Source organism: Daldinia childiae, assembly GCF_008694065.1.
Source record: "Daldinia childiae strain JS-1345 chromosome Unknown Scaffold4, whole genome shotgun sequence".
Classification (NCBI taxonomy): Eukaryota; Fungi; Ascomycota; class Sordariomycetes; order Xylariales; family Hypoxylaceae; genus Daldinia; species Daldinia childiae.
The window spans coordinates 2,586,187-2,614,105 of record NW_022984645.1 but is presented as its reverse complement, the minus strand read 5'-3'; the positions used below and the strand labels follow the sequence as shown (position 1 = coordinate 2,614,105).

General features: G+C 47.7%; 8 protein-coding genes across 8 annotated transcripts; 2 read left to right on the top strand and 6 right to left on the bottom strand.

Annotated features, from left to right (window-relative positions):
- Nucleotides 1–365: 365 nt before the first annotated feature.
- On the bottom strand, nucleotides 366–3,432 carry GL218_05020 (Dimodular nonribosomal peptide synthase; the record flags this gene model as incomplete). The annotated part of the gene is made up of 3 exons (XM_033581653.1): nucleotides 366–1,187; nucleotides 1,243–2,196; nucleotides 3,199–3,432. 3 exons carry the CDS (start codon nucleotides 3,430–3,432, stop codon nucleotides 366–368), a joined length of 2,010 nt encoding a protein of 669 aa, XP_033435212.1.
- A 1,464-nt stretch (nucleotides 3,433–4,896) lies between these two features.
- GL218_05019 (1-aminocyclopropane-1-carboxylate synthase 1) lies at nucleotides 4,897–6,051 on the top strand (the record flags this gene model as incomplete). The annotated part of the gene is made up of 5 exons (XM_033581652.1): nucleotides 4,897–5,043; nucleotides 5,110–5,137; nucleotides 5,208–5,481; nucleotides 5,532–5,699; nucleotides 5,760–6,051. 5 exons carry the CDS (start codon nucleotides 4,897–4,899, stop codon nucleotides 6,049–6,051), a joined length of 909 nt encoding a protein of 302 aa, XP_033435694.1.
- A 279-nt stretch (nucleotides 6,052–6,330) lies between these two features.
- GL218_05018 (6-hydroxytryprostatin B O-methyltransferase) lies at nucleotides 6,331–7,977 on the bottom strand (the record flags this gene model as incomplete). Its single annotated transcript, XM_033581651.1, has 5 exons — nucleotides 6,331–6,493; nucleotides 6,589–7,175; nucleotides 7,259–7,309; nucleotides 7,378–7,656; nucleotides 7,735–7,977. The coding sequence occupies 5 exons, from the start codon at nucleotides 7,975–7,977 to the stop codon at nucleotides 6,331–6,333; spliced, it is 1,323 nt and encodes a 440-aa protein (XP_033435693.1).
- Nucleotides 7,978–8,783: 806 nt separating this feature from the next.
- On the bottom strand, nucleotides 8,784–10,502 carry GL218_05017 (Trichodiene oxygenase; the record flags this gene model as incomplete). Its single annotated transcript, XM_033581650.1, has 4 exons — nucleotides 8,784–8,952; nucleotides 9,032–9,606; nucleotides 9,682–10,226; nucleotides 10,286–10,502. The coding sequence occupies 4 exons, from the start codon at nucleotides 10,500–10,502 to the stop codon at nucleotides 8,784–8,786; spliced, it is 1,506 nt and encodes a 501-aa protein (XP_033435692.1).
- A 2,814-nt stretch (nucleotides 10,503–13,316) lies between these two features.
- Nucleotides 13,317–14,132, bottom strand: GL218_05016 (NmrA family protein; the record flags this gene model as incomplete). The annotated part of the gene is made up of 1 exon (XM_033581649.1): nucleotides 13,317–14,132. The coding sequence occupies one exon, from the start codon at nucleotides 14,130–14,132 to the stop codon at nucleotides 13,317–13,319; it is 816 nt and encodes a 271-aa protein (XP_033435691.1).
- A 1,370-nt stretch (nucleotides 14,133–15,502) lies between these two features.
- GL218_05015 (Demethylsterigmatocystin 6-O-methyltransferase) lies at nucleotides 15,503–16,959 on the bottom strand (the record flags this gene model as incomplete). Its single annotated transcript, XM_033581648.1, has 5 exons — nucleotides 15,503–15,825; nucleotides 15,914–16,356; nucleotides 16,424–16,547; nucleotides 16,610–16,736; nucleotides 16,792–16,959. 5 exons carry the CDS (start codon nucleotides 16,957–16,959, stop codon nucleotides 15,503–15,505), a joined length of 1,185 nt encoding a protein of 394 aa, XP_033435690.1.
- A 667-nt stretch (nucleotides 16,960–17,626) lies between these two features.
- On the top strand, nucleotides 17,627–19,269 carry GL218_05014 (Ent-kaurene oxidase; the record flags this gene model as incomplete). The annotated part of the gene is made up of 2 exons (XM_033581647.1): nucleotides 17,627–18,460; nucleotides 18,514–19,269. 2 exons carry the CDS (start codon nucleotides 17,627–17,629, stop codon nucleotides 19,267–19,269), a joined length of 1,590 nt encoding a protein of 529 aa, XP_033435689.1.
- A 4,595-nt stretch (nucleotides 19,270–23,864) lies between these two features.
- On the bottom strand, nucleotides 23,865–25,004 carry GL218_05013 (uncharacterized protein; the record flags this gene model as incomplete). The annotated part of the gene is made up of 4 exons (XM_033581646.1): nucleotides 23,865–24,407; nucleotides 24,466–24,517; nucleotides 24,571–24,760; nucleotides 24,815–25,004. The coding sequence occupies 4 exons, from the start codon at nucleotides 25,002–25,004 to the stop codon at nucleotides 23,865–23,867; spliced, it is 975 nt and encodes a 324-aa protein (XP_033435688.1).
- Nucleotides 25,005–27,919: the final 2,915 nt, after the last annotated feature.

Here is a 27,919-nt window from a genome sequence, read left to right as displayed (position 1 = left end):
ATCAGGATTCGGAGGAAGACGCGATGAGTATGTTAATGGCTGATTACTCGAGGAGATTAGTTGGACCTAAGCTTCAAGGATGGGAGAGCAAACAAGTCGACAATATCCTTCTTTTGCTCTCTAGATACAGCTCCTCCCAATATGCACTGTAATAAGGTGCCTATCGTAGGTCTAGATGAGATATAGCTTCCACGTCACTCTTTTTGCCAAAATGTCAAAATATGAGCTTAAAATTGCTTCTTGATATGATACCATTTGTAGAACCTGACTTGCTTTCTGTTTGCTAATCTTGTCTATTACTATCTTGCTATTGCTCATCGAATCTAATAGTTAATTGAAACATCTAAATTTAAATACTTAGAGCCTTATATACCCCTTGAATTCAAGGCGGCCTGTAACTTCTCCGAAAAACTGGCTACATACTCGGGCCCAATCATGGTGTAGTGAGCGCCACCAACCTCGTGGAACCGAGGTTCGCTTCGACTGAAGTCTTTCCACCTGCTCAGGTGCTCCTTCACCCATGCCTCGCGCGATGGCGCGGCTACCTTTAGGGGCTCCGCGTGGAAGATGTCGATGGACGGCACGAATCCCGACGGCTCGTAGTCGACGGCCATGCTCTGCAGCCCGTGCGCCACGTCTGCCCAGCGCGCTAGCTCGCGCTCCCCAAGACCGAGATCGCGCATCCGCGACGCTTCGACGGCCTCGAGGATCCAGGCGAGAGCTTCGCTGCGGGTTGCCCTGCGGTATGGGGAATCGCTGGGCGCTGCGGACTCCTCGTCGGCAAAGGTGGCGGTGACGAGACCTAGGAATTGCGTCAGGTGTAGCAGACACATATTCCAGCTGAGCTGCCGCATCCGCATCTTGATGTGAGGCGGGAGGTTGAAACTCCCCAAGAAGCCTACTGCTTCTCCTGACCCGTCGGCTTCGAGCCTCTTGGCCATCTCAAACGCGAGCATCGTGCCGTAGCTGTACCCTGCGATCGCGTACGGTCCATGTGGCTGCTTCTGGCGTACCGCCGCTACATACGTCGTGACTGCTTCGTTGATATCTGCAAACCGGGGTTGACCGGGCTCGAACCCCCGTGCACGGAGTGCATATATCGGGCGGTCGTCAGCGTTCATATGTTGGGCAAGCCCCACGAAGACGAGGACCTCGCCGACACCGGGATGGACAAGCCACAGCGGCGTCTTGGTACCGGAAGAGCAGCAACACAACCACCGCATCGTACTCGGTCTCCGTTACTACAAATCGACCAATGGAGTCGATGTCTTTGCCTCCGTCTTCGGCTGCGTTCTCGGGACCGCTGAAAGCAGGGAGAGCATCGGATAGTGCATCATCAGGCGGAACTGCTTTTTGTTTGTCCAAAACTCCGGCCAAAGACCGTACTGTCGGGTGCTTTAGGAACACAATCGTAGCCACGGTGATACCGAGGCGGGTGTCTAGCCGGTGCTTTAGTCGTATAAAGTCCATGGATGTGAAGCCAAACTGGAAGAAGTTCGTCTCGATGCCGACTTCCTCGATATGCGTCATTCCCTTAATGTCTGCAATGTCTGCGCGTAGCAGAGTCTCTGTCTCACTGAGCGGTTCGCCCGTCCAAGACACTTCTCTCTGCCGCCTTGATTTATCTATAATCTCACGGTGACGTATGACGTCCTTTTCAAACACGCCTGCTTCAAAAAGAGCCCGCATCTTGGCTCCTGAAATCTTTCCCAGCGTGGTTAAAGGAAGCAAGGGGAGAGTATTCGATCCTACGCCGAAGATAACAGGTCGACACGCTGTAGTGACCAGGCTGCAAGCTTGAGCTGCTAGCCTATCGATTTCGACCACGCTCTCAACGTCTATGGGTTTATTGGGTATGTACGCGATGGTGATTTGCTCCGTGGCAGCGCTGGGGGCCCGTGAAGGAAAGCTCACAACACGGAGGGCATATGTGCTCAGCGCTGCCTCTAGAGACGCCTGTATATCGGCGGTTACAATCTTGACTCCGTTGATGTTTATGACGTCCTTGACCCGACCTATGAGACTCAGATTCCCCTTGGCGTCTATACTTCCCTCATCACCCGTTCGAAACCAACCGTCAGAAGTAAAGGCTTCAGCGGTAGCAGCCAAGTTTCGATAGTAACCTTTGAAGACCGGTGCCGCGGATCTCAAGGTGACCGGGTTGGCAAGGCTCAACAGCTTGTCCGGTAGCGCTATCTATAATGCGCATCTCGATACCCGGCATGCAACGTCCGACAGAGGCGCTGCTTCGGGCCTCCTTCAGATCTGATCGAGGACAATCGGAATTAAAGATAGCGCCAGCACAGGTTTCCGTCATGCCGAATCCTGGCATAATGACCGTGGGTGATGCACCGTGCTTAGCAAGTAAAGCTGAGGCCGCGGAGCACGTCCGGATATCGTTGGCCTCACCTCCAGATGCGAGCACGGTTAGATTGATAGATCCCACTAACGAGACGGAGGCTTATTAGGTCCATCGCATGCCGTGACAAGCTTGGCCAAAAAGAAGTTGGGTGCAAAGGAACGGGAAACACGGTGCTTGCTAAGCAGATCCAAGAAGAGTGGCGGTGAAGCCACAACGTCTGCCGTATGAACGTGTACTTGGTCGACGCCCAGCCAAAGTGCTTGCATGTGTATTTCGACCAAGCTCGCCACATGATCAAGGCCAATCCAATTCAGGAACGCGCCGTCTGGTGGTAAGGGACGTACAGATGCCTTTCCAGAGATTGCGGCTAATATCTGCCTGTGTGAAAGCCCTACGGCCTTTGCATTCCCAGAGCTTCCCGAGGTAAGCATTAGCATGGCCAGAGAGTCTCCATTGGCGAACCCTTTTCCGGTTGCCTCTTTGCTTCCGCGTATTGTTGGGGAAGGTGTCCGTAGTAGGGTTTCCACAGAGTGAAGGTCGAATGTGTGGTTGTTGCCTACAAATAGATGTAAAGAGGCCTCTCTCGCGATGCATATGGGTGACTCAAGAAGCTGCGATAAGGCTTGTAGGTGTTTTGTTCGGTGCTCTTCCACATTGCTTAGTGGCGGGGATAGCACCGGGACGCCTCCAGCCAGCATCACAGCCCAGACCCAGAGAATGTTGTCCCAATGATCTTCAAAATGGATAAGTACGGGGCTTCCAGGGCGAAAGTTTAACAGGGCTGCGATCTTGAAACTGTTCTGCTTTGCCTCGTCATATAATGTTCTGTATGTTACCTGTTTAGGAGGCGACGAGGTACCGCCTAGGGGGTAGAATTGCAAGTTTTTCTCCGGGAGTGACTCTGCTCTCTCCCGGAGAACATCTTGCAAGCACCTCTGCGAGGGTTTGTCAAGATACTGAACCCTCGAGGCGTCGGTGACGGTGGAAGAAGGTATATGTAAGCTTCTCTCACGATACTTAGCGAAGGAGAGTATTTGCGCTGCGGTGGACAGCAGCTTCAAGAAGCCCATAGCTGCGGGTGTGTAACAGAGACTCCAGTAGATGGGTAAATAGACGGTTAGCTGAGCGTAACTGCATGCCTGTAATACGTCTCTTGCAGACGCCAAGATGATGTAAACGGGTACTATGAAATATGTGATAAACCAAGTGATGGATGGAGAAAGGTATGATCTCGTGGATCAACTTGCCATTTCTTGCTTAGGTACCCTTCGGATCCGATGCTGACCTACTGTGTGACTATGTGACGGTGTATGTGTGTGCCTTGATATGTGACCTACTTAGCCGCACGCATGCATATCTCTTCCTTCGGGCTTCCCTACCTACATAGCCATTGCTAGCAGACTACTGCAGCCCAACGGCGAGATCTGTAAGTGGCTAGCAAGCGCGATAACAACCTTGGAAGACTCTATCCAGACTACCAGGGGTAGAACCAACCTACCAGAATGGTCGTTACTATTTTCCACCCCCCTGCCGAGAATGTTGGCTGCATACGTCGACCATATACGTTCCTAGGACCTAGGTATTAGGTGTAACGGGGGTGAGTATAAAGTGTTGCATTGCAATAATATCACCTCGATTGGCGTTTTAAAATAAAAATATTTTTACATGAAATGTAAATTTATTTTTAATTCTAATCATAAATGTCTTACTAGTCTTAACAAATCTTACTTAATTCTTAGGTAATCTTTGAGCCATGACCAGTTATATCTCACAAGGTCCAGTGGACGAAGCTGTCGCGAAATATGGGCTGTCTGAGAGGGCAGCCGGCAACACGCACCACTTTCTGCCCTGGGATATGCTCGAAGACACGAGGAAGAGTCTCCGATCCCCAGGAAACCCAGATGGCCTGTGAGTCTCCACTTACAAGACTTTGCTGTTTGCCGCCGTGTTGGCGGAACATTAGGAAAAAGACAGGCTAACAGACAAGCCAAAGAGTGTTTCTCGGTGTAGCAGAGAATCCTCTTTTGTACGAGGACGTATCTACATTCATCAAGAACAACGTAAGAGTGCCTAGACACACCATAATAAGCTACTGCTAACATACTGTGACAAGTTGACGATCAGCCCAGATGATCAATTTGGCTATGGCGTGGGCCCGCGGGGATCGCCGCGTCTCAAAAGGCCCTGATATCGTTCCTCCAAGACAACTTTAACGCAGAAAAGTCAATCCTAGAGAAGGAGCTTCTTATACTTCCCGGAGTAGCAGGTGACCATCTGGGCTCTTCTATTACCCCTTTGGCGTGTCTCGGGAGCTGGTCTCTTTTTTCTCTTATCTTAAGATAATGAGCCAAAACTCTCAAGAAATCACTAAACTACCTATCTATAATAAGGAATAATTACTGACTCCCAAATCCGACATAGGAGTTCTGGATGCCCTGGCATGGTCCATCTGTGGTGATGGAGAGGGTATCATTATTCCGGTGCCTTTTTGGTCCGGTATCTCGCAAGGCGTCGGGGAGAGAGCACGCGGGGTGATGATACCCGCCACTTATCAGTCCGTTGAGGGATACCAGTGTCTCGATGATCTTTTCGATCCCGAGATCAATAGGAAGGCGTTACAAAATGCCTTGCAGCAGGCTACTAAGGATAATGTTGAGGGTCCGGGCCGTGATGTTGTGCAAGTATGAGAAAATAATATTCGCATGTGTTTCGATTTGGACCAAGTATCAACTGACGTGGCGTTCTAGTCCGCACAACCCTTTGGGAAGATGCTACGTGAGTCCAAATCCTATTTATCTCGGCTTTTGAAATAAGGATAAATTTTTGCTAACAAGATAATAGCCAGTGGAAACCTTAAGAGAGATTGCCGGTTTCTGTGGCCAGCATGACTTGCACCTGATTTGTGATGAAATTTTCGCCATGTCTGTTTACGACAACCCAGAGGTTCCAGACGCAGTCCCATTCACTTCTGTATTGGCCTTGAACCTTGACGACAATATCAATCCTCAGAAGGTCCATGTTGCTTACGGCATGGGTAAGGACTTCTGTGCAGCCGGGTTTCGATTAGGCGTGCTACACTCTAGGAATGAAGGTCTCATAACGGCAGTATCTACCATCAGGTAAGTTACTTATTAATGATCATTGGTCCACAAACTAAGTTCCTGTTTAGCGTTCTTGGATGGGTACCATATATCGTGCAAGACATCTGGGCCAACATGTTAACGGATGATGGGTTTCGGGTCGACTTTATGAGCAAGAACCGCAAGTTACTCACAGAGCACTCTGCAATCTTGACTGCCTTCCTACAGGAACATGAAATTCCGTATTACTCCAAGGTGTAAGCTTGCCGACCATTGACTCTGTACTATACGAATTCGACTAACATTGGAGAACCCAGTAATGCTGGTGTTTTCGCCTGGGTCAACCTGCAGCGCTATCTTTACGATAAGTCCGAGGTTTCAGCTACCGACTTGTTTAGGTCTAATGATAAATTCTATCGAGACCGTGAAATGACGCTGTGGAATCGCTTGCTTGCGTCTGGTGTAGGACTTGGTCTCGGCAGCTGGTATTCCGCAGAAGAGCCAGGCTGGTTCCGCGTCAGCTTTGCTGTCGAAAAGGAGGCGTTGCGTATCGGGCTTGAGAGATTGATTAAAACCTTACGGGAGGTTAAAGCAGAGGGATGGAAATAGTTGCCATGCATGTGTACCTACCTATCTACGAAAAAGCGAGGATACGGAGGTTAGAATTGCAATAAAACATTTCGGTTCGTATTATAGTCCCAAAATGGATACCGCAAGCCTTCTTGTGTGATCAGCGTCTGTCAGGATATGGTATGAACTGAGAATATGCATATTCAAATTTCATTCTCTCATCCTAAGTATGTGTAATCATTCGCTCATTTACCTTGTGAGAATAAGAGGGGACCGATTCAGGATATGACATCCAGGAAACCTCCATTGGCTCTGCTGCTACGATGTCCATTCTATTTCCATAAGTGACAAAGTCGAGCCCTTTGGCCGATTCACGGTCTTCAAGATGAACCGGGCGTCAGCCTCGGTGAACAGGGCCTTCCACTCGCTGAACGTGCGCTCTCGTGCGTTAAAAATGGCACCCATGTTCAGATCTTCGGATCTACAATGGTCAGTGTTAGTATCGCGCTGATAAGAGAATGGTGACGGGACGGGATGAGATATTCTCTAGGAGCTTGCCCGATGGCAGACACGCACCTCAAGTCCTTCTCAATCCACAGAGGTACCTCGCCCACGCTTCCAGATCCCGCGTCAGGATCCGGCATAATCGTGTCCATAACGATGATGCGCACGCCCGGTCCAAGAACCGAGATATGCGCCCGTAGTATGGCAATGCAGTACTTGTCCGCCCAGTTGTGTAGAATCCAACGGAAGAAGAAAACCCTGGCACTGATAGGCTGCGGCGCAAATAAATCATGAGCCATGAAGCGCACCCGGCCTTCATTCTTCAGGTCTTGAGGCAACCTCGCTTCGGCTCCCTCGATCACCTTGTCCATGTCCTGGACGACGACTTCAAGATGTGGGAATCGCTGTGCTAGGGCCACGGCGACATGACCCTGGGCGCCGCCGACGTCGACCACTCGGATACGCTGCCTACTTGGGTCGGAGGCGGCGAACGAGCCGGAAAGGGCAGCCCAGTCGTAGCCGTTGACCGCGTGCGACGGCGCATAATCCGGACGACTAGCCCAGATGGCCATGGCCTCGGCGAATTGAGAACCTCGTTCTGGGGTGCTCCCGACAAAGTCGTAGATAGATTGGGTAGAATTCTTCGATAGGGAAAATCCCTTCGTTACGAGTTGCAATGTCAGACAAGCATTTATTGTATCACCAGATTATTATACAGGGAATTCGGAGTAATAGATCATACCGTTTGGTTTGGCTCCTGGGATCCTGGCCATTTCTCCACGGCATCCAGCATCTGTTTGTACATACATGGTGAGAATTGAAGCCGGCAAAGTAATCAATGACCCTTTGCATCTGCCTTACCTTGGTTGCCGCAGGCCACATCTCGTGGGTTCCGATCCTGAGCCAAGCATTCATGTGCGAGCTGGCGATCAACTTGGACGCCTTCGTATGGGCAACTTGTCCAGGCTCGGGCTCGCGGAATATTCGCATTGTCATGGCATGTCGTAGTAGGCGCGTGATCATCTGATCTTCCAGGCCTGTCTGCTTGGCCAACTCTGCAAATGAGATATGGCCTCCTAGAGGGACAAGGTTTGCGATGCCGTATCGAGAAATGGCTTGGAGGCATACCGAGTTATTACTCTAAAATGACACTATGGATTGGCTCATAGACTCAAAAGACGGCCCTTCAACATCGGGCATTTCCAATCGTTTACTCACCCCGCTGTGCTTCTTGATCAAGTGTAACGGCTCAAGCAGTAAATCGTGTAACTCGGCCGAGGCATCTAGTACCGCGTCTCGAGCGCCCAAGATCTCGGGGGGGAGATAGTCTACCGGCGCGTCCTCGTCAAAGGACGGGCTAGGGAGACCATTTGCTGCTAGAGCGGCGTCGATCTTGGCAACGGATGTGCTGATGGTTCGGGCCAATTGGATAATGCGTGGGTCGAGAGTGTGGGAGGTCATATTTGCTTTTACCAGGCGGGCGGAAAGTGAATCTACGATACGACGGAGCCAGCACTGGAACTGTTACACCCATAGATAAGTATTAATATGTACCTAGATACCTAGAAGGACTGTTATCTTTATAATGATACCAAATGTATAAGCGCTGAAGCTCTACTACCTAGTGTCATGTCTGTACGTTGCATCAGATCCACGGCCCTGCATCAGTACCTTGTTGAGGCTCTCTCCATGTGGGGAATGTGTGAGATGTGGGAGAGGAAGCGGGGGCTCGCGTGATATATCCATTTTGAGGGTGTAAGGGTGTAATCCTGATTACATATTAGAAGGGGGTAGAGGAGGGGAGGTGAGGGGAGGGGGTGGCAATAATAATGCAGTCAAAGTTCAGGGATCATATCAGTAAGGTCACATAAATCCAAGTTTGAATACTTGTGTTGTTGTACGGATTACGCAAGCTCCCATATAACAAGTAGGTAAGGATTGATTCGAAGTATTTCTGAATAGCTTCTTATTTGCTACAACCCTTGTAATGCTATCCCTATTTATATCCCTATTTACAGGGCTAGTCCTTGATTAAAGAGTAGCATCCGTTAGGGTACGACTAGCGAGTTTACGTAGACAGCACAAGCACAGGTCAAATATCAAATGTCAAATGTCAAATGTCAAATATCAAATATCAAATTACAAGTTGTTGAAGTTAGTTACAGTTGAAATTTCAGATTAACAAAAACAAACATAGACATGGCGTTTTCCCTTAACAAACCCAATAACCCTTTTAACAATCCCCCTTTCCTCAACCAAAAGTTTATTCATACTGTAACTTCGGTAACAAGAGCAGGGACAATTCCCATAGATGGAGTGCCGAGAGCAAAATTGTCTTTGGTGACGTAGAAATCCTCTGCCTTTGTTGTGGGAAACTTGAATTCGAAGCGCTGCACAATGTGGCCGAGCAGTAGGTAGATCTCGGCCCAGGCAAGACTGAATTAATATATTAGTCTACGTAACTCGTGGTAGATCGTGGATCATGGATGGTGGATTATAGAGGGAGGGCACTTACTACATTCCAATGCAATTGCGCTTTCCTTTTCCGAAAGGCACAAAGGTCTTGTTGCCCAGCTGCCATGGGTCGGGGTCCATGAATCGATCTGGATTGAAGCGCTTGGGCTCCGGATATTCTTCTTCATTCTCATGAAGTAAGTGCATGGTCATCCCGACGGGTGTGCCGGCTGGTATCCGCCAGTCTGCGTAAATGAGGTCCTTGTCCTGGGCGATACGAGCACTGCGAGTGGCTATGGCTGGGGCTAGACGCATGGCTTCCATAATGATGGCAGTCAAGTAAGGAAGCTGCTCGAGCGTCTTCAAGTCATGATCGGGGGCAGTAGCAAGCTCATCCCGTAGCTTCTGGAGGATCTTGGGGTTACTGTAGACGTGAAAGGCTGCGATTCGTATGACAGCAGCCGTCGTCTCAAAGCCAGCGCCTGTTGTGGTAGACACATCATCAAATACTCTTGCAAATGATTTCTCTGAGGGTGGAAGCTTGGATTGCATAATTTCATGGACCAATGTGCGTGGGCCGTCATCATCTTGGGATACTGCCGCCTTCATGAAGTTCTTGGTATCATTCATAGAAATCTATACACAAGCACACACAAACACGATACGCGTTAGCTGTTGAACAGGTCATGAATTTTGCCAGTTGAAACTTACTATCATAAAGCGGAAGAAGTCTTTCATGACAGGGTCGGAGACTGCCATGATCCACTGGGGCGGGATGGACCGCATCAAGGGACCGAAGAAGCGTATGAACTTGGTAGTACGCCACAACAGACCGCCAGCCTGAGCGGCGACCACCATACCGGCATCAAAGTCTTCCTTCCCAAGATCATTATAATGCTTCCCGAATATATACTCGTTGACAACATCTCGCACGAACGCAGTAAATGCGGCGCCGAGGTCTACGGTCTTCCGAGACGCAGCAAAGCCCGACAATCTGTTAAAAAGCGCTTGGACATGCCTCATGATCATATCCTGCTGATTCGACACCTTGACCTTGGAGAAGAAGGGATTCAGTGGCATACGACGGTTCTTGTGGAGGGTGTGATCAGCTGTCCAAATAGTGGCGCCTTTGGTCGCAAAGGCATCAACCGACCAATCGTACTTGTGCCATACTCCTTCCTGGCGATTGTAGAGAGTATCAAAGAAAGTTGCATCGTTCACATGAAGCTCATAAGGGCTGATGCGAATTATTGGGCCTGTTCCAGATGTATGTTAGTTATAATGGTACGGCACCCGGGAGCTAGTTGCTTCTCACCGTACTGTTTATGCAGTTCTGCTATCTTGAAGGTATACTGGCCGCTCTGGTAAAGATCATAGTAGCCTTCGTACAATCGCGTCACGGCCGCGAGTTTGGGGCCAGGGAATCGGGCTAGAGGATGCAGATACAGTCGATACAGCGCAAGTGTCACATAGTAGAGGACGATGGTAGTGACAATGCTCTGCCACGATAGCAAGCTAGAGAGAGCTTCCATGGCGGCGACGGTAGAATTTTGATCTAGGAGGGGATGGAGTGAGAGGGCTTTGGGAGTGCCTGACTTACCTAGTAGGGATAGGTATGTAAATTCACATGGGATTATGTACCTAGGTAGGTATGTTTGATTCTTTTTTTTTCTCCAACGATATACTACCAGCTGTTGGTTGGCGGCGCAAGGCGCAGCCTGCAGGCTCTCAGTCCCACATAGAACAAGGCTATGCGTAACAATATATGGATATAGAGAGCCGATTTATCGACAACCAACCGTCTGGAAGGATCCGGGACAAAGAGCTAGGTTGGTCGAATCCCGTGATTGCATACGTGTGTGAGCTGTTGCATATGTATGTTATTGGTATTACTGGGTTACATTTTAAAAGTAGGTTGGAGGTAATAATCTATAATACTACCACACTACATCATATGGATTGTAACTACATACGCCCACACCCCTCGAAACATATTGAAAGGATGGAGTTAAGTGAAACCACATAACCGCATTTTAGTGTTAACGGTTCGAAGGAAGTAGGAGGGTGTGTAACCACCTTTCCTTTTCACAATCTCAACGGAAGGTGTGAATTCTTGATTCATACTTCGGAGGTTGCTTTTCCATTTACCTGCCGAACTTGCTAGAGCTCCAGCAGGCTGGTCCTAAAGTCGGTACGTACTATAAGACCTACATGTATCAACCCCTCGCCCTCGTAGCTTGGTGCCAATGACCTATGCTCCCTTATTATCGATATTCATTGCTGCTTGACGAATCGCCTGTATTAGCTGTTGCTGCTCGTGCCACTATCGGCCTTAGAAAAGTCTTTTTGATCATCATGTCTTCCCCGAGCGGCATTCCGCCACCCGTTGACCGAGATAATCTTGGTCGGGGGCCTACGATCATGGCCATCACTTGGATCTTCCAGATAACCGCTCTCGTATTCGTCACGGCTCGCTTGGCCGTGCGTAGGCACAAGCGAGTACCTCTGGGCTGGGATGATTATCTCATAAGCGCGGCTGTGGTGAGCATACATCCCCAACGACAGTCACAGACTTCGTCTTCTTGAGGGGTCACCGACATTTTTAACTCGTGATATTCCGTAGACGATTCAACTGGCCCTTCAATCCTTGGCCACAAGTTCATATACAACGCATGGGCAAACACGACCACAGCCTGTACCCGGAGGAGATGATGACCATCCTCCGGGACAACTGGGTGTCGGTACCGCGGAATTATTGTCGGCCGTTATCGAACATCCATCGCTATCCTGCTCAGCCGCCTCTTCGCACCGTACAAGTGGTTCATTACTTAATCCCTTCACCACCCTAATGTGGGTTGCAGGCATCGTCCAGATGCCCTTGACCTACTTGCAGGTCACACCAGTCGAGGCACTGTGGAACTTCACCCTCATTCCCGAGCGACGCTGGGACTCAAGAATCTGGTTGTATACCGCATACTTCAATCAATGTACGAGTCCACCAGATAATGCCTCATGTCTTTTTACTTGTCAGGTCGCTAATCCTTTCTCTCTCTCCTCTGCAGCATGTTCCACCTTCTCTGATCTCACATACGCCTTGTTTCCCGTCATCTTCGTCTGGAAGCTCAACTGCCCCGTCGTGAGAGGATTAGCCTTATAATCGTCTTGTGCGGTTCCATCTTGAGCATGATCATGTCCCCTAAAAACGATCGCCATGGGTGAGGTCGCCAATGCAGCAGTGGGAACGCCCGATGTGCAGTATAGCAGCACACAGCTCATCTACGGTTACACGGAGCAGTCTGTCGTCATTATCATGGGCTGCTTCCCAACTCTGCGTGTTGTCATACACCAGACTTCTCCAAGCTGGGCAATCTAAGAAGATACTACGCGTACATGAGAAAGTCATCCGCAAGCGAGTACGCTTCCAACGGATATACCGACTTAGACACCGATTCTCATAAGCTAAGCCAAATTCACACAACAGAGGGAACTAGCAAAACTTCTATAGGCGTAGGAGACTCTCTTACCAGCTCCCGTCATCCTGGCAGAAACGGTAACCAGCTCCCTGTACATCAAATTACCAGGACGGATGGGTACACCATTACGTATAACACCAGAGAGCACATACCAAGGAGACTGTGTAATCTCAGAATGTCTATTTAGTGTTTGTGAAGGACATCGGTGTGTATATATGTGGAGTAGGGGCTTGTAGAAATTCATAAACCGTAATGGAGCGGTAGCTCCGTACGGGATACCAGCTATACTTGTAGCGTAGCTACGAATATACCAGTGCAGCGCTATACATATAGCAATTTGTATTATTTAGATAACAAACAATATTATATAAAGAGAGTATATTTAAACGATTATGACTGCGTTAATCTAGAGATAGTGTATAATTAATAGGTTCCAACAATTAATCGAGATATATCCAATTACCGTAATCACGTATAACTGCTCAGTTATAGAGTTCCGCTCCGTAACAGCCCTTACATACCTGAGGTACCGAGGTTTCCGGCGTGAGGAAAGAAACAGGTTGGCTGACGCTTGGTTAGCCTTTGACAGCTTTCACAAAATTAGACATTTCAACTTCAGTTAGATGTTTTTAGATGTTTGATTCGAAATACTGTTATTACAACTAATTATAGACTTTTTTTTTCAAGTAAAGGCGCGTGACTCGTTGACTGCATTTCTCCAAAAGAAATGTTACTTCGCATTTATGATGACAAGTAGGTCGATTTGACCAGCGCCTTTTCTCTCTCCAGGTATTGCTTGAACGTTGTCAATCCGGCACTAGCTTCTCTAGCTCCTCAGTGTCTGCCAGAACGTCCATATAGCGCACGCACCGCTCAGTGAGAAGACGGCCCACGAGCCTTCCGCAACGGCCTTGTCGATTTCATCGTCGTCATAAAGTGCGCCTTGAGCGCCCGCCCGTCGCCAATGGCCGCCGCGAGCTGGTCTAGCATCTCCTGGACGGGTAGCTCCTCGGTGACGAGGCCGGCGTGGATGCCGTTGAACCTGGCCGGGTCCTGAAAGGCAGCGGCTGCGAATTTTGCGATGTACTCGTGATCCACCAAGCCGAGGGTCAGGTCGGGCGTCATGACATTGGCCCACTCGCCTTTCTCGAGCACGTCGGCATAGCCATACCGAACCTTGGGGTCGAGGAAGTTGGCCATGAAGAAGCCGGGCCGGAGGACCGTCCAACTGTCGAAACCCCCCTCCTCGATGGCCTTCTCCACGCGTCTCTTGCTGGCAAAGTGCTGAGCAAACAGAGGCGTCGGCGGGATCGGCGGCTCCTTGCCCTCCTCGAGCATGGCGGCACCCAGAGTGGTGGTGCAGATAGCTTGTGTGACACCGGCCTCCCTGGCGAGACGGACCGCACTTTGGCCTCGCCGAGGCGCGGCCTCGAAGTCCAACAAGTTCGCTGTATAACCGATGAAGGCCTTGGTGCAGCCAGTGAACGCCGTACGCAGAGCGTCCTCATCATCCCAGTCGCCAGGCGTCAGGTGGACGCCGATATCCCCTAAGGCCTTTGCCTCGGGGCGATGGAGGTCTCGCGCCGTGGCGCGGACGTTCCATCCTAGGGTACGGAGCTTCCGGGCTAGGGCACCACCTTGGGTACCGGTGGCCATGCTCACGAAGACAGTGGGAATCTCGGACGACATAATGATTTTCCTCTTTCGCTGACGAGTTTGGCTCGCGTCGGTGGCCTAAAGAAAGGATTGACAGGGATAAACAAGACAGGGATAAATGGGACAGACGATCAGGATGGCGGCGGGCGTTTAAGGTGAATATATTCTGCACATACTCAGAGAAAAAGGAAATAACGGCTTTAATTAGCTACCTACCTACCTAGGTAGGCAACCTTGAAAGGAAGGATTCTTCTTCTTCAGCAACATCTAGTAACCATCTCCATAATGCACCTCATCCGCCACTGTATGTAGCCTTGCTTACTCTTCACACCCCACCGCCTCCGTACATATTACATAGCTATCTGGTGCCCCTCCCCCACAGATCGATCCTCTCTGACTGCAGACGGGAGCGCTAACGAGTGGAGAATGAACCAGGGTTATTTTGCATGGATATGGTGGATTGATTGTTGTTTTCTTTAAGATCTAAAATACTAGGGAAACCCGTAGGGTGATCTAATATACAGGGGTGATGATAAGGCTTTGAAGAGAGGAGGGGTGTATGTGGAAGAGACCCTGCTAGATTCCTGGGAGCACACCGTGTGGTCTGTATGTACACGCCCACAATTAGCAATACCTAGAACCAACACTTTTTTTTGCATGAGAAGGAAACCAACACTGCCGCAAATAGAAAACCAACACTTTCCACTTTTTCATTGCATTAGAACGAAACCGGAAATTGTTTGCGATAGTGTTGGCTTCCTTCTCATGCAAAGAAAAGTGTTGGTTCTCTATTGCTGACTGCAGGATAGTAAAACAGGTAGCGGTTAGGATAGTGAGCGCTCCTAATCACAGATCCTCGATTGCCTCGCAACTATCACTACTAATGGACCTGATGACGAAGGCTAGAACGTCGCTAGATATGACTAGTCGAATCCTTAAAATAGAAGACTTATTTAGTTAGGAATGCGAGTACGGGAGAGGCCGAGCCTGAGAGAATAAGCACCTAGGGTTATTAGAACCGACGAGAGGGGCAGACCTTCTATAACACTTATCTAAATAACCGGTTCTTTACAACAAACGAATAGTTTGCAAGCTTAGGCTAGAGATATAGCAAATTGATGAGTAGTAACTACGTACTATGAGATGATAAGCCCTTAGAGGCACAAATTGGCATTATAGGAAGAGGATATAAGCAACCTATAACTTTGATATTAGGTACTTGGGACTATAGAATTGGTAATATCTTGTATACTAGAGCTTGCCACGTCTCATACCCCTACGGACGGGGTTAGCGCCCCCCTCCCACACTACCTAGACGTTAAATGATACAATAAACAATACAGCAGCAACAACATATCGTATCTGAGCTTTGTCTTATTGTCTCTTCATCAATAACTATCCAGTTAGGAAGACTTGGGCAACCTCATCTCCATGACGGTTTCATTCTCAAGAGCGTTATATGTGTATGTCTTGGTCAGAACTAGGCCCACGCTCTCGGCAAGTTCACGCCACTCGGCCTCGGTGCGCTCCATGCTCGCAAAGGCACCCAGCATAGTTAGGTCGATGGACGAGGCAATGAAGCCGACACCCTTCTCAGGTAGTACGGTCTCGTCAACCAGCAAGACCGAGTCAGAAGCCATGGCATCCTTTATGTTAGAAAAGAGAAGCTTGACCCTGTGCGGAGGGTGGTTGTGTGGTACCCCACGCATGAAGTAGAACTTGGCTCCTATGATAATTGTCAGCTAGAATCTGGACTGAAAGATGGGTAGATTGGGAGGTGATTAATAGAACTAGTGTAGGACAAGCCCACATACCCTTGATCGGCTGCGGCATGAAAAAGTCGTGGACCAGGTTTTCTACCCCGGGAGTCGGCAGCGCCTGTGCCACGGTGCCGGGCAGGTCTTCGAGGATGACGCGGCCCGGTAGATCGGGATACTTTTCCTTGAATTGCGCGCACTGGTGACCGATGCCACCACCAACATTGACGTACAGAGGCCGTTCCGAATCGGTGAGGCCAGCGGCCTCTTCACGGACCGGGTACACGGCTAGCCATGAGAGCTCAGCTTGGCGGCGGAGGGCCATATACCTATTAAAGTGATCTAGTTGCTCAGGGTGCTCGACCATGTACTGGAAGGGGTGAACCTTGGTGTTGAAGGCATAGTGGAATGCCGTGTTCGTCTCGTCTGTAGGGTTTTCGTAGCCAATCTCCTTTAAATATGCAGGAGTCTCCTGATACTGCTTGGCCACGATGCCATAGCTGTGCATTCACAGAAGCGTTAGCTGTGCACGAACGGAGGAACGTCACCATGTCGAAGCCGACGTACTAATGGCCAATTGCGGCTTCCGCTAGGTCCTCACACAAGTTACGGGTGATATTATTGGCTTCAAATGTACCCACTTGAACTTCGGTAACGACATTGATGGCATTGAAGTAACGCAGAAGCCTCTCTAGACGCAACAGTCAGAGAAATTGTTGGAATGGGGCTCCAGGTGCACTGGCGAATTCATACTAATAAGTTGCGGGCTGGCGTTGGCCTGTTTAGCAATTTCCTCTACCGTCCGTGGGCCCTTGGCCGTGCCTAGGAACTTGAAGATGTTCAAATCATAGCCTAGCTGGATGGTGGCTTTCTCGAGATCCTAGTATAAATTAGTTTCCGGGCAGACCGCAATTGTATTTCTTTCATCATCTCACAAGGTGTCCAAATCTATGGGTGGTGCCAACGGTGTCCTCAAGCGAGTCCGCAGCTTTCCGCAGCGAGTCAATGATGCTTCGGCGCGTATATCTGTCAGCGGAAGACGCCAGCTGCGAGATCTGAGACAGCACGGCATCCATGGGGGGCAAGATGTTGTAGGGTCGCATCAACCTGCCTGGTTAGGATGAGCTGAAAAGAGATGTGTGCTGATGGACTTGTTCATCCGAGGCACGTCTTTTATGATGTGGAAGTTGACCTGACGCGGCTTGCCTCATATACCATCAAGCGCTGGGTGGATTTTGCTGTGCCTCATCTCTATTCATCTAACCAGTGAGAGTGAGGGCTTCGAAATGGAACGACCGGCTCATGAGGCGTGAGATACCCTATGATGATAGGCGCCGCCAGTACCGAAATGGTACTTTGGAGGTTACGCGTTTGCTTAGATGAGAGAGCTCTAAGCCTGACCACGGCTCGTCACTTTACTCTACTTTCTATGTACCCCTGTAATGGCTACCTGCACTCCCAATATAATCCCATCAGTAGAGTAACATCGCGATGTTATACGAGGAGGATTCAAAGGCTTAAATTAGGATATATTCTCGTGGGGGTGGGAGGTGTGGTACAAATTAGTCCGCACAAGTATTGCATATTCTAGAGCTGACTTAGATTGCCACCACGATTTCAGTGAGCCGCATTGCAGTATACTTCCTATATTCCACGCGATGCCTACCCGAGTTTACTTTTCTCTCATGGATCAAGCTTTGATCGACAGAGTCAGTTTCGAGAGTATAGTCCTAAACCCTCAAATGTACCCGATTCACCGGGCATCGGAACATGTTGTGGACGACGATTCACCCATCAACCTTGGTCGTTGCGGCCGCAGGGCTGCTTCTCCTTCAAGTCCTCATTAATTTGAGACGTTGTAAGCCGCGCAGCGGACTGATGAGCAAGATCGATGCCGTAGGCGTCTCGTCGAGAAACGACAGCGTCTCATGGCTCGTCGCCATCGTGAAATCGGTAGTAGTGATGCAAGAAACAATGCGCGAAGGCTACGAAAAATTCTCGAAGTACGACAAGCCTTTTGCACTTCCTACTATGTCGAACGGCGGGGCTGTGCTCGTGTTGCCGCCTTCGATGTTGCACCTTCTCAAGAAGCCTAGGGATGAGCTTTCAGGCTACAATGCTCTGATCGATAACGCTCAGTTTCGGTATCTCATGACAGACAAGGACGTCTGGGACAACGTCATACACTTCGACATCGTCCGCAAGGACCTAGCGCAGAAGAACATGGGACCGATAGCTAGCGTCATGGCCGAAGAGTGGGACCTAGCTTTCCGCTCATGCTGGGGTCATTCCAAAGGCGGAATCTCTGTTGATGCGTGGGAATCTATGGTGCGCATTGTTGCTCATGCCGCCTTGCGCGTTATGGTCGGTCTTCCTGGATGCAGGAATCAGGAGTACCTAAACCAGTCGATAAAGTATGCCAACGCAGTCTTGACCGACGGCTGCCTCATTAGCTGTCTGCCTCCCTCAGTCAGACCTGTACTAGGGCGTATCATGTCATTGCGAGCCCGATATCATCAACGAAAGCTTATGAAGATATTAGTACCTATAGTTGAAGAGAAAATGCGTCAATGCGACGGTGGAAAAGATCGGGATGCCGGTCCGGTATGTCTATCTCTCTTGATTCACGTTTGTTAGGTACTGACCATCATTGCAAGGGTGATGTGATTCAATGGTTGATTCGCGTTGCCAAGAACCATGGATCCGAGCAGATGGTCGCTAAAAAGATAGCCCTACGCATCCTTGCCCTCACGCCCATGTTCATCTTTGCCAACGGCTGGGTCTTCGCCCATGCTGTGCTAGATATATATTGCAGTGAAGACGGGGACGATGTTATAAAGACTCTCGAGACTGAATGTCGCCGTGTCTCGGCCGAATACGGCGGTCTTTCGTCGAAAGAGGCAGTCGACGCGCTCCATAGTGTGGACTCCGCAATACGTGAGTCCATGCGTTACAACGACGTGTCGACATACCTGCTCCCCTTCGATGTCATCTCTGGCGGGGCAATCGAGCTTGGTCAAGGCCTCCAAATCACGGCTGGGTCTGGCGTTCGGTCTGTTTATCCCGTGCAGATGGTACATATGGACCCGGATTTGTACCAAAACCCTGAGCGTTTCGATCCTTTCCGCTTCTCACGAGGATTTGATCCTTCAAACCCGAATAGCTGTCCGCTAGGGACCACAAGAGAAACCATGACCACTGTAAGCACCTCATTTCTTCCCTTCGGCTATGGAAGACATGCTTGCCCAGGCCGATGGTTCACAGCTCAGATGATGAAACAGGCGGTTGCTCATGTGCTTCTCAATTATGACGTCCAAATTTTAAAGAAGCCTACAAGAAAAACTTCAATTCTCAACTTCATGGCCCCACCACAAGATGTCGAGATGCTTGTAACTCGAAAAGCAAGAATTTGAGAGGTATTATCTAATTAGAACTCACCTTTTCCTGACTTTAATTCCTATATCTGGTACCGTATGATATGCATAATGATGTGCGTACTAAAATGTTTAATATTCAACTTGAACTTACCTAAGGTAAATAGTATATATGCAGTGATAGTCAGCCCAAATGAAGTCTACCACGTTGCTGGAAGGGTTTTAGCTCTTGAGAGTCACCATGCCTGAGTACCTAGGTACGGTTGCATATGGCTGATCTCTCTTCCATGTCTATGTAGATCTAGATGCACTCTAAAACGGACCCTGTCAATTTAAAACTTGGCAGGCGTAAGGTGTATCTGTAACAGTGGAGGAGCTGCAGATTTTATGTAGGTAGCATTATAGAAAAGAGACACCCGGGCGTGTGTAATATACATTCTCTATTTTACCCACTCCTATACAAATATTTCTTTTCCAAGGTTCCTCCCTATTAAAAATACCAACTTACCAATCAACTCACGAATCCTCATCTGCTCTCTATATTAGATCAACTATTCCGCCAATGATACCTACTACATATAGAAATTAACAGGACCAACGCCGCACATCGGGTTATGGATCCATGCCGGTTCCAGATAGGTACTGGGTGCCTACATGGCATGCTACCTTTCACGCCCAGTCAATCTACCCGACGTTACACAGCAAACAGCAAACAGTAGATAGCAAGGGCTTAAATCAGAAGATGTTGGTCAGGTGTATATCTAGGACCTAGGTAGATACCGAGTAGGTTCCTACCCAAGGCTAGGTACCTAACCTATTAGATATCGAAAAGAGTCTGCAATATGCTACTACATGTACATGTGCATGTGCGACCATACCAACGCAGACCCTCGCGTGCCTGTAAGCTAATTTTATCGACAATCCTACTGGTTGCTGCACACTCTCCAACGCCTATCAGACTGGGGGTGGTATTGTCTTTGTCAAGTCTTCTAGGAGCCGAGGAAAACGAGTAGAAAGGTTGAGAAACCCTGCTACTACTGGGCAACTTAAGAATTGTACTGAATAGACTTAGCCAACTTCTATATCATTTATTACCTAGGTAGGTACTATAGACTAAGTGCTTATTCTACACTCCGAGCAAAACCCCTCCGAGACAGACATACAGCTGCACGAAATAGGCTACGAGGATGTCGAACTTGACACCCGCTTCTCACCCCTCCTCTGATGAGAGCAGCCCTGAGGTGCTGCTACCAAAGGAGACGTCGATGATGGGTTCCAAGGAGGACCATAGACAAGTCGGATAATCACCACGACAATTCAAACGAATATGTGACAGGCATCAAAACTGGCGTTGATTGTCGCGAGCGTGGCGCTTGCTTGTTTCTTGATGCTTTTGGACACGATGGTCGTCAGCACCTCAGTGATCCCTTTGTCAAACCTTTTCGCGGAGCTTCTTTTGCTTACTCGCTGACCTAAAGGCAATCCCGCGTATCACCGACACTTTCAATTCTCTTCCAGATGTTGGGTGGTATGCCAGTGCATACCAGTTTGGCAGGTTCGTGGATTCCATCATTCGGTTAGGAGATGTCGTTCTAAGAGGCGTTACAGTGCCGCTCCACAGCCACTCACAGGAAAGGTGTATACGCACTTCAACACCAAGGTTCGTATTAGCGATATACGCTGTGATAAGATTTATAGATAGTATCTTTGCTAATGTGGTTATAAAGTGGTCGTTCTTGTCGTTCTTCGCGATATTCGAGATCGGTTCCATTTTATGTGGTGCTGCTGTCTCATCCGATATGTTGATCGTCGGGCGCGTCGTCGCTGGATTCGGTGCTGCTGGTATCACGAATGGCGCCATAACCATTATTTCGAGCTGTGCACCTCTTGAGAAGCGACCTGGTATGTGGAACCGCCTAGGGGCTTGTGACAGGATCTTGGAAGCTCTCGAAGTTTGATAATTACTAACGTGTGCAATTAGCACTCATCGGTCTGACTATGGGTTGTGAGTTTTCTTCTATATCATGCCAAGTGCCTCTATGCTCACCCAGTCGTTACTACAGTGATGCAGGTCGGTCTTGTAGCAGGACCTCTCATAGGAGGTGCTTTTACCACATATACTACATGGAGGTGGTGTAAGCGCTTTCCAAATTCATCTACTCGTCAAGGCAAGCAGTTCGCTGATATAGACACCAGGTTTTTATGTCAACCTACCGGTTGGAGCTTTTACTGCACTGGTCATCCTTTTAGTGCGGATTCCTGAACAAATGCCAAAACAAAAGCCTTTCGTGATTTTATCGAGATTACACCACTACTTAGATCTTATTGGATTCGCTCTCTTGCGCCAGCGTCCTTCAACTCCTACTTGGCTCTTCAATACGGAGGCAATCAGTACCCATGGAGGTCTTCCACTGTCATAGGACTATTTTGTGGATCCGGTGCAACTTTTATCGTGTGGCTCGTCTGGAATCGACACAAAGGAGATGATGCACTACTCCCGCACTCAATGATCAAACAGACAGTTGTGTGGGCATCGGGACTCTTCCAGGCTTTCATGATTTCGGCTGTTTATGGTGCAACTTTTTTTCTTCCCATTTACTTCCAGGCTATCAATAATGTGACAGCGATGTTGAGTGGCGTATATCTCTTGCCCACGATTCTGCCGCAGCTCTTGATGTCTGGTCTCTCTGGGGTTCTGTGTGAGTTCCAAGCATCCTAGTACACCAATCCCGGATGACAAAAGTTGCTTACTAGATTCTAGTACAGAAAATGGGCTTTATTATTCCAATAGCTGTAGCTGGCACTATTTTCTTGCCCTGGGAAGCGGACTCTATTCTCTGTTGCAGCAGGTAGTCCTACTGGGGATTGGGTCGGCTTCCAAATTCTGGGAGGTATTGGGTCAGGGCTTAGCATGCAACTAGTACGTCAATGAGTACACCGTTTGAACCACACGAAGAAGCTAACCATAGTCACGGCACGAAGGCCATTATATCAATCCAAGCCGCTGTTGGAGAAGAGCAACTTGCCACCGGTATGGCCTTCGTTATCTTCGCCCAATCACTAGGTCCAGCTATCGTTTTGGTTGTGTGTAATGTGATTTTCAACTCTAGCTTGAAGTCTCAGCTACAAGACAAGGCACCGCACACCGATGCGGCAGCAGTCATCCAGGCAGGGGCCACAGGCTTTCGCGCCATTGTGCAGCGTGATGATCTTCCTGGGGTTCTTGCTGCTTATGCTGTCAGTGTCGACCGAGTTTTTTATTTCGTTGCCGCAGTAGCTGCTGCATGCATGATAGTGTTGTGGGGTATGGGTTGGGATGATCTAAGAACAAAAGGCAATAAAGTCGAAGATGCGGCTGTTCACTCTGATAAGCATGAGGAGTCGGCATGATCCATACTCTACTTCTTCAGTATCTGCCCGTACTCTATCCAAAAGCGGAAACGGAATTTGGTGAAGTCATTTTTTAGGCGGACTATATCGTTGTTTATACACCTCCGTTTTCTGTTATCTAACACCCTGTTTAATATCGCTTCAAGGTAGCTTCATCTAATAAATAAGATCATCACCTGCATCTATTACGGAAATTCGACTTGACTAGAGTTTATATCCTGATGTTATTTTTGTAATGTCTCTTGACCTTAAACATCACCGTAACTTATATTTAACCGTGGAGACACGTAGAACCACGAGCCCATATGTCAGGGGTTAAGCGGGCTAGGAATAGATTCAGGGGTAGATATATTAGAATTGGATATAGAAGAGGCGCATAGCGCCCTCGAAAGAGGAGTATTAATAATTTGATTTAACTGTCCTGGCATTCACTCTATATATGACACCATTCAATTATCAACGGTTCTATTTGATATCATAGCTACATGAGCTGTCTAATCTTAGCCAGATTCGTAGCTCTCCCTGTTGTAAGTTGTTTTTTTCTTTTTACTCATGCCCTTACAACTTGCCTACTACCTTGTTCACTGCCATAAATGCACGATTGTGGATTTGTAAACGAAACATCAGGAAGACGAGGTATCCTCTAGGCGACTCCATAACAATCCACTAAACCATCATTTTGGAATATAAATTCTTGGTACTTCCCAATCTATTTAGATGAATTCGATGAGAACAAATATAAGAAAAGTACGCGTTCTCTTTATTGCTTCTCATCTCACTTTAGCGGTTTATGAAACTCATTTCATCAGTGTATCGTTCGTTTCATATTAGGCAAGCCAGTTTTAATTTCATTTCTATACAAACCACAAGCTTACATTCCGACCATTTCCCTTCCCCGCCATGACAACCTAATAGTTGTTATGTCGTGAATATAGCACCAATGTATATAGGTATCATGGAACAGCAATAATTAATAAAACTCCTAGCGCCATGCCAATGCAATATCGGTATCCAATATCTAATCCTCTATTTCGCCATTACAGTCTTTATACGGAATAACCCGAAGATATTCAAGCAGCCATCTATATAGATGGTATGCTTTAGATCGTATACATAATTTATTAACGCAAATATGAGTGATCCATGCTCCCTGGTAGTTCTGCTGGCGGGTTTCTCTGTGAATTAGGTGCCTCACTGTTCGATGTTAGATCTAAAAGTCTTGTAGGGCAATGATATGAATATCCTTACAACAACGGGTATTGTTCCTGTCCAGGAAAAGGAGGGCTGACAGGAGCGTATGGCGGAATCCCGGGGCTCGGATGCCCTAAGTACGAATTATGTGGACTTCCAACTTGAGAGCTTATGGCTCCAGGACTTGGTGATCTGTACGGATCCACGTACGACACGGCGTAAGGCGAACCCATGGGAGGACTCTTGGCGCCATAGTCGTTGTAGTTCGCTTCGACTATCTGCGGCGGCGCCGTATTCATCAATTTGCTTCGTCGGTATCCCTTTTCGATCCCGCCTTTCCTACCGCAGATATAGACCAAGGCGACAATGCCAGCAATGACAGCAACACCTCCGATAGCAATCCCCGCGATAGCCCCGCCGGAGAGTGATGTTCTCCCAGATCCACCGGATGAGTCTTCGGGCGTTGATGTTGGATTACTACCTGACCCCGCTGTACTGGAGGGCGATGATTCGTCTGGGAATTCTTCACCAGGACTGAGCTGAAACGTCGAGTTCGCGACAAATTCTTTTTGGATATCCAAAGTGAATGTCTTATTCTTTATCGAGGTTAGAAACGCATATTATTAACATGAGTACCTGGTATTAGACGCATACCGGGTTAATGACGCCAACCATCTTCCAATCGATACAAGAACCGGGTGCGGAACTATCATTTTATTAGCATTATAATCGGAATCTCAGGGTCTCTGTTACACTTACCAATAGAAAAAGACTGGGTCTGTACTATTCACTTTTAAATCCCAAGTGGGAATTGGCGTCTGCAGCGTATCTTGTTCTACCGGACCACTGAAGAAGGTCTCAGCAGGGTCATTGGTTAACTCCCACGGTATGCAGGGCTTCTTGAAGTCTGCTCGAACGACGGAGTGGTTCTTTGGGTAGAAGTTGAACCCTAAGAGGAATTTGTTAAAAGTATTACTTCAGTGGAAGTATTAGTTTAACTTACGTATTGTATCGCCAGGATTCGCATTTATCGTATCAGGCTGAAAGTCATGTTGTAATCCGACCCGAACAGTATGCGTGACCGCCTCATTTGACTCGGTAGTCGTGGGTTCGTCCCCTCCTATAGTTTCCGTCTGAGCGTAGATGGGCGAGAACCTAATCACCACGGCTAACAATAGGAATAGTGACTTCATCGCGACTTTATTCCTAGCTTTTCACGAAGCCGGAACTTTTGCAAGAGGGAAAGCAGGTCAGAGTCCCGGAATGTGAAGGTAGAAAAAGGAAACAAAATTGGAGAGACCCGGGGTGGGTAAGTGCCAGTTGCTACCACACATGGGTGGCAGCTTGTTGAATTGGTACGTACGTTCCATGTGGAGAGCTGCAAGCCTCCTTGTTCTCTGTCGTGTTCTCCCTTAGGTAACGATATCGAGTTCGAACGCAAACAGCTGAATGGTCACCTAACGGACAATGCGTCGTTGGAGCTGCACGGGATGAGATACTATATTGCTTGGCTCGCTTAGCTTGCATATCGGATTAAAACTAAACCAATAAGGCAAACCCTTGGTCTGTGTTGGTACCATAACCAATTTCAAAATGCGTTTTTAAATAGACATGATAGGGTAGCTTAGCCTTATATTATGGAGATACTAGGAATCTCTGTAAGCGCTAAGGATCAACAAGGCTGATGATGGCCCAGCCAGCTGGATAGCCTCCAAGAGTTCACCAATAAACAATTTTCCTCTTATTAATGCTAAATTTGGGGGCGCGTATATTCCTTCTTCGTCAGCCGTAATATTTTCCTAGTCATACCGCGATCCTTTATTTCTTCATAATATTTAAAGTATAGACACCTATAAGAAGGTAGTTATTTTCTACTCTTTAAAACTACTTAGTTGAGGTATAAGCGTGTGCTTAAAGTCTTTCTTTGGTTGGATTTCCGCATTCATTTCTTTTTCTTGTTTCGGGAAAAAAAAGCAATTGTATAATGAACATTAAGATAAGACAATAATCAATTTGGCTATATTTACCCACCATGGTTCATCGTATAATAATGAAGTAGTGTTAAAGATAACTGCGAGGCTAGTTTAGGTACGCTGCCATGTTTTTTTCTCATTTAATATAAATCGTTATCACATAACCACCCGTGATGACCGATAATGGATACTCAATTATGAGAACACACAATTCAGTTTGAGTACAAATGTGCACTTGAGATTGTAGAATATGAGCATAAAAACAAATTCCATTTATAATTCAAGACTGCCTGCTTATGTATATTATGCTAGTTGAATCATCAACTTTACGAAGCTAGTTTATGGCATCTCAAGAAATACCTCGAGCTCGTCAAACATATTTGGCTTGATACTCGTCTCCCATAATAAGACACAGCCACTATCGCCAATAACATCGAGGGGGCAATGTTAAGAACGCTCAAAGGACTTGTTGCTGATCATCTTGTCCCGTGTAGACACCCTGAGAGCTACTATTGGCGGTAGGAGCTTGTATTGAAGAGCATGATTTGGGCCCCTGCAGCTGACTTTCTGCCTGTGATTCATTCACTAGCTGGGGGCTTTCGTGCGGAAAGGATTTGTTATATTTGGTAAAATTCCACCTTTTAAATTGTGTCTTGTACATCTTAGGACTATCTTGGTATGTTAGTATGAAATCTTGAAAGTTTCCAGCTTGAATTCTTACGAAGCATTAAAGCTATGGAGCTCCTTCATGGCCACTATAAGCTCCGGGAGGGTTTTATTTTCACTCATATATAGTTGGTGAATTATGTCTTTGTATCTTTCCCACGTCTTGTTAGAGGGAGGTCTTCGGCCATCTGCTGCAGGTTCTGCTGTAGGTTGTGCTGGCGTGGCGACTTTTGATTGAGTATCGTAGTGTTGACGTCCGTGATTTGGTAACTCAATTGGCGTTGGCTGTATGGTATTAGGTATAAGACCATGGGACCCTCTAATAGAATCAGAGTCATTGTTGGAGGTCGTCTGAGGCAAGGTGCTCACTTTCTCTTCTTCATTATTTAGGGACCTTTCAATGAGCGCGTTGTAAAGGGGGTTGGGCTCTTGTAAGTCGGCGATTATGTCGGTCAGACTAATCTCTCCCGTTAGAGGGGAGGTTAGGGATAGTTGAAACACATCACTAAGTTGACCAAGACATTCTTCAACCGACCCATGTAAAACAGTCATGATGGTGTTTAGGGTACTTTGCGGAATATTCATCCTAGAAGTTAGGTCTCGCCTAACAATCGCAGTGAATTGAGTCTTCATGTACTTTCTTAGAGCGAATAAAGGTACAGACATTCCAGGTTCAATATAAGGTGTGTCGGGACGTGTATGATGAGGGAATATAATATCCCACATGCAATACCATTTGTCAGCAGCATCAGTCGATCTTGAACACACTGCAGCCTGCCTTATTTGCAATATTTGCTCGCTCGTTAAGCCTTCGAAGACAAGGCAAGGCCTTACTTCGCAAATATTATTATGCGTTAAATGCATATTCAATTCCGATTCTGTGTTAAATACCATACCACATCGAGGGCAATGTATTTTGCGAATATGGCACCTGAGCATGTGTTGCCTTACATCGCCTATCCTATGAAGTGTATAATTCAAACAACGATAATAGCGGTTTGAATCGTACCTATAGAATGGACAGGCAAAAGTTCTTGAATGCCGGACTTTTTTAAGCGCAGGAAGGCTTCCTTCATCAGAATCTTGGTCTTTATCATTTGACTCCCCATTCCGCTTTATATGTGAATTGGTACTCGAATGTTCAGTGGTAGCTTGATTCCATGCTTGGGAGCGAGAAGCTCGTGACTCCTCTTGGGATAGGACCTCGTGTAGTAGTCCATGCCTATCTGGCAACGCCATGTTGTTGATGGAATGGAAGGTAAAGCGAGAATTTCGGAATATTCCTTTCAACAGAAGACTGACTAAGACAACTACAAATTAATTATGATTTGTTATAATAATGGGATGGTAGCACTAAAGTTCTTAAAGTTCCTAAAGTTCCCGGCTTACGCCTGGGTGTAGCCAATCGAAGTGTTGAATGCTACATAATGGAGGGGTTATAGGTAATTGATAATTCATCCAAAGTTCCG